This window comes from Gadus macrocephalus, chromosome 22, assembly GCF_031168955.1.
Source record: "Gadus macrocephalus chromosome 22, ASM3116895v1".
Classification (NCBI taxonomy): Eukaryota; Metazoa; Chordata; class Actinopteri; order Gadiformes; family Gadidae; genus Gadus; species Gadus macrocephalus.
The window spans coordinates 17,525,685-17,537,623 of NC_082403.1; the positions used below are offsets into that span (position 1 = coordinate 17,525,685).

The 11,939-nt window shown below is 48.0% G+C and overlaps 1 protein-coding gene across 1 annotated transcript; it reads left to right on the plus strand.

Moving 5' to 3' along the window:
- The first annotated feature begins 6 nt into the window (after positions 1 to 6).
- gabbr2 (gamma-aminobutyric acid (GABA) B receptor, 2) lies at positions 7 to 10,528 on the plus strand. Its single transcript, XM_060043475.1, has 3 exons — positions 7 to 340; positions 6,964 to 7,081; positions 9,907 to 10,528. The coding sequence occupies exons 1-3, from the start codon at positions 238 to 240 to the stop codon at positions 10,070 to 10,072; spliced, it is 387 nt and encodes a 128-aa protein (XP_059899458.1). The 5' UTR covers positions 7 to 237; the 3' UTR covers positions 10,073 to 10,528.
- The last annotated feature ends 1,411 nt before the right edge of the window (positions 10,529 to 11,939 follow it).

Here is an 11,939-nt window from a genome sequence, read left to right on the forward strand (position 1 = left end):
CTGCTTCTCACGGGGAAAGCATTTGAACACGCACTACTCTCATTGCTGCGTTCCGCTTTCCTCCATACACGGTTGTGAAGATGAAAACATCCAGAAGTGACATTTAGCAGCTGGTAATACCGAGGAAACATTCCAGTGCTGAACGGTGCCTCCATTCCTCCTGCGTCTCCTTCAGACTGTGTGTTTCACTCCTGCGCTCTCTCCCTCCAGCTGGACAAGGAGTTGGAGGAGGTGACCATGCAGCTGCAGGACACACCGGAGAAGACCCCCTACACCAAGCAGAACCACTACCCCGACGCCAACAACATCCTCAGCATACGCAACTTCACCGACGGCAAAGGTGCGCCGCTGGGGCCAACCAGCACACTACAAACATGGATCACTGTTATGATGTGACGATCATGTTATGAAGCCAAACTGCCGTTGCATGGGGAAGTACTCCACCTGTTGGTGACTACAGCTCTATGTTAATTACCAAGGTTTTATGAAGGCATTGATTATGGTTGTTTGATTGTAGAACAATGGGTTGACACTTAAGGTACGAGTAAGGTACAAAAAAAGCTTTTGGATCTGGTGTTAGAACCGAAGCCCAGGGAGTGCTATTGAGAATGGTCGACGTCACTCTGCTGTCGCGGCCCCTCTAGTGCACATGACTCAGACCCACAGTCTTTGGGCGGCTGCAGTGATGTGGTGCTGGGGGTAATGTGGTGTTGTTGGGGATAAGGTGGTGGTAATGTGGTGGAGGTGATGATATGGGGAAGGTGATGTTGTGATGGTGTAGATGTGGTGGGGGGGATGATACGTTGTGGTGGTGGGGATGTGGTGGTGGTGATAGTGATTTGGTGGTGGTGATGGTGATGTGGTGGTGTTGTTGGTGGTGCTGTGGTGGTGGTGGTGGTGATGGTGATGTGGTGGTGGGGATGTGGTGGTGGTGGTGGTGGTGTTGGTGGTGTGATGGAGGTTATGTGGTGGTGATTATGGTGGTGGTGGTGGTGGTGGTGGTGGTGGCAGAGATGTGGTGGTTATGGTGGTGGTGGTGGCAGAGATGTGGTGGTTATGGTGGTGGTGGTGGCAGAGATGTGGTGGTTATGGTGGTGGTGTAGTGGTAGTGTGGTGGAGGTTATGTGGTGGTTATAGTGGTGTGTGTTGGAGGTTATGTGGTGGTTATAGTGGTGGTGGTAGTGGTAGTGGTGGTGGAGGTTATGTGGTGGTTATAGTGGTGGTGGTGGTGGTGGTGGTAGTGTGGTGGAGGTTATGTGGTGGTTATAGTGGTGGTGGTGGTGGTGGTAGTGTGGTGGAGGTTATGTGGTGGTTATAGTGGTGGTGGTGGTGGTGGCAGTGTGGTGGAGGTTATGTGGTGGTTATAGTGGTGCGGGTGGTGGTGGTAGTGTGGTGGAGGTTATGTGGTGGTTATAGTGGTGCGGGTGGTGGTGGTGGTAGTGTGGTGGAGGTTATGTGGTGGTTATAGTGGTGGTGGTGGTGGTAGTGTGGTGGAGGTTATGTGGTGGTTATAGTGGTGGTGGTGGTGGTAGTGTGGTGGAGGTTATGTGGTGGTTATAGTGGTGCGGGGTGGTGGTGGTAGTGTGGTGGAGGTTATGTGGTGGTTATAGTGGTGGTGGTGGTGGTAGTGTGGTGGAGGTTATGTGGTGGATATAGTGGTGCGGGTGGTGATGTAGTGGTGGTGATAATGCGCTGGCGATGATGATGTGGTACACAATGTTCCCAGGGATTGTCTAATGGCTATGTTTGAGAGTCAGAAATTATTTAAAAAGGGAGAGCGAGGGAGACGGAGAGAGTGAACCAGCTGCATCGCCGTGCTGATGATCGGAAGCAGAGCGTGTCTGCTGCAGACAGAGAGGTTCTCTGTCTGCGAGCGTCGGCGCTTATGCAACCAAACGGCTGTCTGTTAATGAGGGTCCCTCGTAATGAAGCGTGCCTCTTTGTCTCTCGTAAACGGTCCGAAAACAGACACATGCACCCAGGCACACTTATGCACACAAACACACACGCACGCACACACACATGTACACACGTATGCACACACACATGCACACAGACACTTATGCACACAAACACACACGTATGCACATACACACATGTATGCACACATCTCTGCACACAAATGCAAACACACTTAAATACGCACACACTTTTGCACATGCACACATCTGTGCGCACATCTGCCCATGCCTATGTATGCAAAAAGACACACACACACACACACACAGACAGACACACACACTCACACACGTGTATACACACACACATATGTTTCATTATAAAGAGAGGCATCTGCATGTGATGGCCTGCATTCATAATTATTTAAAAGGGGTTCATAGGGGTTATACTTTAATATGAACTCTCACAAAGATTGAAATGGAATAAGACATCGCTGTCATGTCATCGGCTTGCAAACCCACACTTCCAGAAAAGAAGGGGAGAAAGTCACCATGAAGCTTCTTCATTAGGAACCAACTGTCAGACTATTGTCAGATCAGAGTACGAGTTGGGAGCCCTGAGGTGAGGTCACACTTACAAGTTACCAGGCAGAGAGTCCAACAGATCGGAACAAACCCAGAAGCTCACAGCAGAGAGTGGATGGGACTCAGACGTTTGTGCTCATAAGCGTCGGTCAGAGGACAGTGTCTCCTCTCTTCAAGCATGTTGTGACTGTGCAGATTGGCGATGCTTTAACGATGCAGCTGATGACACTATTGAACTATCTCATATTCACATTTTGTATGGACTCAGTCATCCCAACTAAGAAGGTTGTTACTTATACAAATGACAAGCCCTGGGCAATACATGAGTTTGAATCAGTTCTGAAAGAAGAAAAGAAACTGAAAATAGATCTGTTTCTGAAAGAAACAGATCTATTAAACTGGCGATCCTCTGGAAAATAGGGCTGTCTTCAGAGAAGTGTGAAATGAAATAAGGCAGGCTGATTTGAAATATAGGGAAAAGATAGAAATCCAATATAGCATTGGCGAACTTAGAGCAGCCTGGCCAGGGATTAAAACAATGTCCTGTATTAATCAATGTGTAAATGTGACTTAACATTCCATACATTTAAAAGATGATGATTCTAATTGGCCGAACACTATCAACTCATTTCTCTCTCTTTCTGAAATCTCTGAGTTATATGAAAATGTCTCCATGCCGAGAGGGTCTCTCGTAGCTCAGCATGATATTGAGATACCTCAGGAATGTGTCACAGCCCTGTTTGAGAGGGTGAACATAAGAATGATCCCGATGCCATCTGTGGGCGCACTTTGCGCCATTCTGCTGACCAGCTTAGTGAGGTTTTCAATAAACTCTTCCAGACCTACAATCTGGAGAACAACCACTACAATAGCCATCCAAAAATCTATAGAGCCCAAGGAACTGAATGATTTTGACCCTTTGCCCTCACATTCCTTGTCATGAACAATTTTGAGAATATCTTTTTGGTGCCTTATTGATGGCAATCTTGACCTCTTGCAGTTCGATTACACAGCCTTGGAGGTGTTGAGGCTCATGGGAGACTTTTATTTGCTGATTTATCTTCTGCCACTAACAAGATGCAGCGTCATATATAGATCGAGCCACTTGCTTCTTATTTTAAATGACCAGATAAGCTTTTTAGTGTTGCTTTTAGACTTTCTAACTGATAGATCCAGCAGGTGTTGGTGAACCGACTTAAGTCCAACACCAAGGTCTCCAACAAGGGCTCATCCCTGGGTTGTGTCCTGTCCCCCCTGCTTTTCATTGTGTATACAGATAGCTGTAGGATGTCTCCAGAGGGGCAGACCCTTTGTGAAAGTCTCTGACGGCCGCGCCCCCTACCGTCTCTTATCAAGGGAGAAGGGGGTTCTGAGTCAGATCATGTTCGTGCCCTACCTGCCTTCGTCATATGGTGTGATGATATATTCCTTGACCTTAACGTGTCAAAAACTCAAACAATTCATTATTGACCTCAGACAAAAATGTTGCAACTCAAAGCCAGTATTACATGGCGAAGACTTTGAAATGTGAGACACATATGTGTATGAAGAAACGATTCTCAACTCTAAAGTCTAATTCGTTGTAAACAAAGAAACTGTTGTCAAGCGTTGGCAACCAAGAATTCACTTCATGTGGAAACCTTAACTCTAATCACTAACTTATCACTAACACTATCTTCTTTTTTATCAATCATTCATTGAGTCTTCTAAGGTTTTCATTAATGTATTGGTTTAACGGGTCGTCTGTCAAGGACAAGAATAGCTTAAATGGCATTGTCAAAGCCTGCTCCAGGATAATTAGAGCCCAGCAAAGAGACTTGTGCTCCCTCTTGGAGAAACAGGGGACCCATGAGAAAAAATAATTATCAGCCAATCGGACCATGTTCTGTCCAGTGGATTCCCTGTTCGGCTTCATAAGGCGCCTACCGCTACACTAAGTCCTTCCAGACATTCCTTCCGCTAACAGGCTGTTTAGGCCCAATCCCATTTCTACCCCTTCCCCCTTCCCCTTACCCCTGCCACTTGTTTTGAAGGGGAAATGGGATTGGGCCTTAGGCCCAATCCCATTTCTACCCCTTCCCCTTCCCCTTCCCCTTCACCCCTTACCCCTTCAAAACAAGGGGAGGGGGAAGGGGAAGGGAAGGGGTAAGGGGAAGGGGTAAGGGGTAGAAATGTGATTGGGTAGAAATGTGATTCGTTATTTTAATTAATATATGGTAAATTAATATTTACCAGTTCTATTCGTAAAACAGCGACACTAAACATCAAGAAGTATAGATGTAGGCCTACGTAACAGACCTTAAATTCACGTGAACACAGTCGAAAATATCGATCCGAACACTATTTCTACTTCCAACCTAGGCCGTCACAGAGCTCGCTGCATGCTAACTTAGGCTGAAGCCCACAAGGGATCCCAACTCTGGCAAGGGGTTCTGTCAAGAATAGACGATCAATCCATGACCGCAGAATGAAGGTCGCGAGAACATTCAAAGTAAACTATAGGTGCACAATCTGCGGAGGATCAGAGGGTGGGGGCTGTCGGCAGAGGAACATGTTTCCTCTTTGCTGGGGGTCCCCTGTATTACTACAGTCATTAACTTGTATATGATATGGCATGTGTCATGACCCCTGAGGTGGGATCATGATGCATCCCTTTCGACACTGCCACTACAATGCACTTGTATGCAGGAATGCACATTTGACACGAGGGCATTTTCCACTCTGCGATATGCAACTACATCTACTAGTCTATCTATTATTGAATTTATTGAAATGCACACATATGTACTTTCTTGAAGGCTGTGCTTGTGAGCCCGGACTAGCGGACGTAAGATGGCGAGGGGCTGCTACATGGTCACAGTTGGCGCCCTTTTGTGTTTCTTCATATCTGAGGCAGCCATGTCGCTCCCACATAATCAATGGCATACACCAACCAGGTCAGGTGGTTATAGGAATATAGCCGCAGGTCTGCTAACCTTCCATAAGTGCTCACAGAACAGCCTCTAATCTGTTTAGGGATGACAGTTATCGTTAGCCTCATCCTCGTCATCATCCTCGTCATTATCATCATCTCCAGCTCTTAACTCCCAGCATGAGTATTCATGAGAGAGAGGGTCTCAATTTGTTGGAGATCATGAATGAATGAGTGGGACGCAGTGTCAACAGCGATTACCATCAGAAACTGAGGGCTGAGAAGTGACTTTCTCTCTATCTGTCTTTCATTCTTGATGGACCCCCTTGCCAGAGTTGTGATCCCTTGCGGACTTCAGTTAGCCTAAGTTAGCCACCGCAGTACTATCTTGAGTTAACTAGAATTAGCATGAGTTAGCTAAGTTTCACATTGTTGTTTTTCGGATCACGGGGCTTGACACGATTTTACATTGCGTCATTGTCGCTGCAACTTTGAGTAAATTCTTTATAAGAGCTCATTTTGAGTGTGTATTTCTTACAGCAAAGCCCCCTTCCCTTTACCCTCCCCCGCCCTCCGACAGGAGATGCAAGATGACCTTTGAAAACACCACTTTGTATTCAAACACTTGACAAACTTTTCTTTGAGGTATTCTGTATATTCTAATCCTCTTAAAAAAGTTCCAGATGCTAGTTGATAGACACAAATGTATGCGCTACATCTGACTGGGAGACGAGAGGGGGGTATAAATATCCACAGCAGAGCTTTTAACACAGCTCGTAGACGTACATGGTTCGGCTTTTTCCTAAAGAACACGGAGCACAAGCCTTTTTTTTGGTTCTAGAATAGCTTTATGGCGCTGAGCCTACCAATGAGGGAGGAGGGTTCCTATGAATGGGATTGTGAATCAGGTCAGAGGAAAGTCTACCGTCTAGCAGAAATCTGGGACAAGGGTAGAGGGAGGGAGAGAGAGAGAGAGAGGGGTGTTCTGCAGGAGTGATAAGGTTGTTTACCGCGGTCTTGATCGTGTTTTCTCCTCGCCATCTCCCACGGTGGCATCAGAGGAGAGCAGAAATCATGTTATGGAGTGATTTTTGGCGAGAGAGAGGTTCCTTTGAAGAGAGAGAGGTTCCTATCGCTGTCTTTCCATTCCATTATTGTCTATTCTCTTTATTTTCTTATTTCTTCTTTCTCCTGCTGATCTGCCTATTTTTCTCTGAGATTGTATTTCTCTTTCTGGATTCCATCAGACCCTGTTTATTTTCATGTGCTCTTTAAATAGCTCACTGGTTAAGAGTTTATTAGTTTATAAAACGTTTAGCATCTTCAAAACATCAGAGACTTCTACCAAAACGCCTCACTGATCTTTATTATTGGTGACATCAGAGTAACTCTATAGCTGCCTCTCAGGGTGACACCCGTGTTGCGGCCTTCTGTCGGCACCCAGGCTGGTTCTGATTTGTGATGTGGGCGTGTGTCTCTCTCTCTCTCTCTCTCTCTCTCTCTCTCTCTCTTTCTCTCTCTCTCTCTCTCTCTCTCTCTCTCTCTCTCTCTCTCTCTCTCCCCCTGCAGACGGGGAGAAGTCAATCCTGAAGAACCACCTGGAGCAGAAGCCCCAGGCGCAGTGGGGGTCCGTAGATCCTTCAAGAATAAACAGGGGGCCCCTGGAGGATATCAACTCCCCCGAACAGTAAGTTCTTCCTGTCTGGCCCCTGTCCCCCTTCCCCATTGCCTTCTCTTCTTTCTTTGTCTCCTCTTCCCTCCCCTCCTCTCCTCTAATCCATTTCCTTCTTCTTCAGCACTCCTCTCATCTACCTCTCCTCCTCTCCTCCCTTGCCTTCTCCCTCACCACTCGTCTCCTCTCCTTCTCCTCTCTTCCCTTCTCTCTCTACTCTCTCCTCTCCTCTTCTCCTCCTCTCTTCTCCGCCCCTCTCCTCTTTTCCCTTCCTTTTCCCCTCACCACTCCTCTCCTCTCCTTCTCCTCTCTTCCCTTCTCTCTCTCTCCTCTCTCCTCTCCTCTCCACTCTTTTCCTCTCCTCTCCCAGAACTACCAAATGCCTCCCCCTCTATCTTTGCAGCTTTCTTCATCAGTGTAGACGACGTCACACGTTTCGCAACAACCAGCAGCACTGAGAGGCAGTTGCTCTGGCAACCAAGCTGTCACAGAGAAAAGGACCTATTCTTTTTTTAAGGCATAGCGCATTCCTCGCCCCAAACTCAGATGCAAGCGGCATCACCACATATGCATCTCTTAAGCCTGACAGAACATGCACAAAGACATACGCCTCTCGTTCGCACGCACACACACACACACACACACACACACACACACACACACACACACACACACACACACACACACACACACACACACACACACACACACACACACACACAGTAAAAAGTACATTTGTCAGAAGAAGGTGCAACAATATATCTGTCGGTACAGTACACACACACAAACACAAACATACACACACATAAACATAGATACTTGAAGACATCTGTATGGACTATGGATGCATGTCCCTTGTTGTAGCATATTCCCACCGTTTACCCTGCGTTCCGACTATTGGGTTGTTCCGACTTTATTAAGAGGCTGTTGTGTCGGACTCGACCAAAGCCCTTTGGAAGGATGGAGATCTACGTGCGACCAATACAGACCCGCACTCGCTTATTATTCACCAGGCAGCGCAGTGGTGGCGGTGGCGCCTGCGAAGGAATGTCAACTTCATCAACAGGAGTGTATGGGGGTGGGCTTGTGGGTGGGGGCTCATGCATCATTGAGAGCCCCTCTGTCCTGAACTGGTTTAACGGGGACCTGGAGGAAAGGATGGAAGAAAAGGCAGGAAAACATGCATCAGGATGAAGGAGGGACGGGGGAAAGGGAGAGGGAGAGGGAGTGAGAGGGAGGGAGAAAAAAAAGGATGAGCAAGAGAGAGAGAGAAAGAGAAAGGGGTAAGAAAGAAAAAGAGAGCGAGAAAGAGAGAGAGGAGGAAAGAAATAGAGAAGGATGGGAAGAAATAAATAATGAGGGGGGATAGAAAGAAAGAAAGAGAGAGAGAAAGATGGAGAGAAACAATGAAAGAGAGAGAAAGAGAGTGATGTACAATGCACGGAAGAGAGAGAGAGAAAGAGGGGGAGAAAGAAAGAGAGAAAAGGGGGAGAAGGAAGAATGAAAGAGAGGACAGGAAGACAGAGAGTCCCCTACACGCACTTATGTAAGCAGCGAGGAAGACGCGGCCACTCTAGAAGCAGACGGGGGTGGAGGACTGAAGTAAAGGAGGACTCTGAGCTTTTTTCCGTGTCACATGAATGTTTGATCACACGGAAAGTCGCGCACACAGGGGGGGAGAGAGAGAAGAAAGAGTGGGGGTGGTTTGGAGAAAAGAGGGATAGCATTGTCAGCCTCAGTCAGAATCAAGCGCGTCTACGCAAATAATGTTTGTATGTGTGTGTGCGCATGTGACTGGGGGATTGGATCCTCGCGGCACGGATGCAATCTACATTGTAAGCAAGCTGTCTCCGAATTATGTCCATTGCAACATTATCCCTCTGAAACGTCAAAACGGCTTCAGGTTTCCACAGTTTTGATCAGTTCAGATTATACGCTTTGTCTGAGTTGAAGCGAAGATGTAAGGATTTCCTTGGTGGTTGGTGATGGTGATAGTGGTGGGGGTGGTAGTGATGGTGGTGCTGGTGTTCTTGGTGGTGCTGGTGTTAGTGGTTGGTGGTGCTGGTGTTAGTGGTTGGTGGTGCTGGTGTTGCTGGTCTTGGTGGCCTCATGAGCAGTAGAAATCCCTGTTGTGATCCCTCCTCAGGTGGAGGCATGATTTCAGAAGGCATCATGGGGGGTTAATATAGAGAACACAGAAGAGGCAGGGTGCATGGGGGACATGCTGACCAGAAGGCAGGCATACCTTGGTCTCTCACACATCTGGCCCATTCTCAACAGTATCTATCATGAACCATGAGGACTTACCTCCATGAAATGAGTCTCTTAAATCAGACTTCTTATTAACACCTAAAGTCGAATGGCAGGTGAGCTCAAATCTGGGCGAACAGGGCTTTTCACTTTGATTTTACTTCATATTTGTTTCGACCAATCATAGTCATAATACATAATGCATGATACGTAATACAGAAGGTTGGGATCTGTAAACGTGTTATTGGTGAACAAAAACTCAGGCAGCAGAGATAAACTGTAAAGCAGTGTCTGTAAAGGTCGCAAATCAACACTGTGCAGACTGGCCATTATTTAAAACCACAAATAAAGATGCCCTCTGTAAGCTCGATCCACCAATGAGTTTTCTTGGGTAGAACTTCTCCGTAACACACCAGGAAATCAGGTAACCCCACCCCTTGCAGTCTTTGGGGGTTACCGGCCCGGACTCTGTCCATCTTTCCGGGGGGGGACGACGACACTGTACTGTGTTTACCGTACACCCGGTGTGCAGTAGACCAAGTCTTTATAACACAATGACACCGCTGTTGCTCTCTCCTGTCCCTGTGCAGCATACAGCGCCGGCTGTCCTTGCAGCTGCCCATCCTCCACCACGCATACCTCCCGTCCATAGGCGGGGTGGACGCCAGCTGCACCAGCCCCAACGACAGCCCCGGGTCCAGCCCGCGACACAGACACATGCCCCCGTCCTACCGGGTGATGGTCTCTGGTCTGTGAGCGACTCCGACGGCCCCCCTTGGCGCCCCTGCGTCTGCGGAGGACACTCCCGGTCCGCGGCTCCTATTTTCTACAATAGACTGACGTCATCGGCACAAAGAGTGCATTGGTTGTCCTGAAGAAGAAGCTGAGTGCATAAAATACAAGGATGGAAGGAAGAGGGAGGGGGGGAGGTGAGCTACATTCTCCATACCTCTCCCTCCCTCCCTCCCTTACTCCCTCCCTCCCTCTCGTTTCCGAACATAAACCCTGTGAGTAGAGAGAGAGAGAGAGAGAGAGAGGGAGAGAGAGGACAATCAAAAACAACAAGGACCCCTGCCCCCCTCCAAACGTCCACACACACACACACACACACACACACACACACACACACACACACACATGCACACACACACACACACACACACACACACACACACACACACACACACACACACACACACACACACACACACACACACACACACACCCCCAGCACACACACCCCCAGCACACACATAAATACATAAACACACTCACAGACTTAGACCCACCACACACATAAATACATATAGGCACACAAACCACACATAAATACATATTCACTCACACACACACACAAAGTGACAAACTAAACATTTGCAACCCTATACTACCGCAGCCAAGACAAACAAACCCAATAATATAATCACAAATAAGACTTGTGTGTGTCTTATTTGTGGAGCAGCAACAGAACCGAAGTGGACCAGCCCCCCTGACTAGAACTGTAGCCTTATTTGCTTCAGAGTGTGTGCAGGGGGGTCTCTGTTCTTTTTCCCCTACTCTTTGTTGTGCAGATGTATGTATGTACTCTCAGCTATGTTGTGAGCTCGTCCTCAAAACTAGAGTATTTCAACAACTTCAACAATAACTGAACTTGACGTGTGGAGACATTATAACGGCAAAATCGCATTCATTGAAATAACCCTAACCCCCCCCCCCCTTCATCCAACTCCCGCCCATGTGGATACATGTAAATATCATTTCTGACTTTGATGTACTGTAAGCTTTGTATATGCTGTGAATGGACACATTTGTATTGGGGATAACGAGTGCTGGTGCTGTTTCTCAGGCTAGGAACCTCAACTAAAGACCAAATTCCAAGTGAGAGTGAGCTCACCAAGGATTTGTCACGAGGGAGACACGCGTTGCATTGTGTTACACGAGACTGATTTGTGTGTCGATGTTTTCCAACAGCGTAGCTCACCCGTGGCGACATTCTTTAAAAGGCCTGTGTGACACGGGTCGGCGGACAGCAGCGGTCAGTTGTAATGTTCTTTGCTCGTCCAAGGACTTCACCACATCCACTGCATAAGCCTCTCTCCCCCGTGCAACATCTCGTTCGTTTCTCTCCCGCAAAGCATGACGGGTCGCCGGGCGGCGCTCGGCCCAAACACAGGTCCTCAATGTTATAAGACGTCAGAGGGCAGCTCGCCCCCACACATCCTTCGCTTCACAATCGTCAGCGGCCAGGTGTTACACAGTGCGGGAATGGGCACGTTCAATCACACCCTCGAGACAGAGCGAGACCTGCAAGAGGATGGAGTTGTGCGCACAAGGGGGGGGGGGGGCAAGGTTTTTAAAGACTGTTAAGGTGTTCGTCCAGACCTACCGCTCTAGGATAAACCATGCACATGACAGAGGGTTTGAGTAGGAGAAGTATGACTGGACGAATGCCACGGAAGTGGATAAGTGACTCAAAACACTGGGTCCCTCCCCGAGCTGATTCTGATCAGCGATACGACCGCCAAGACAGGTCGGACCAACCCTATCGACGACTCCCAACATCCCAGACTGTTGACCACCTCGGTCCCACTGTAGCTCCACGCCCACACCATCGCCGATGGCG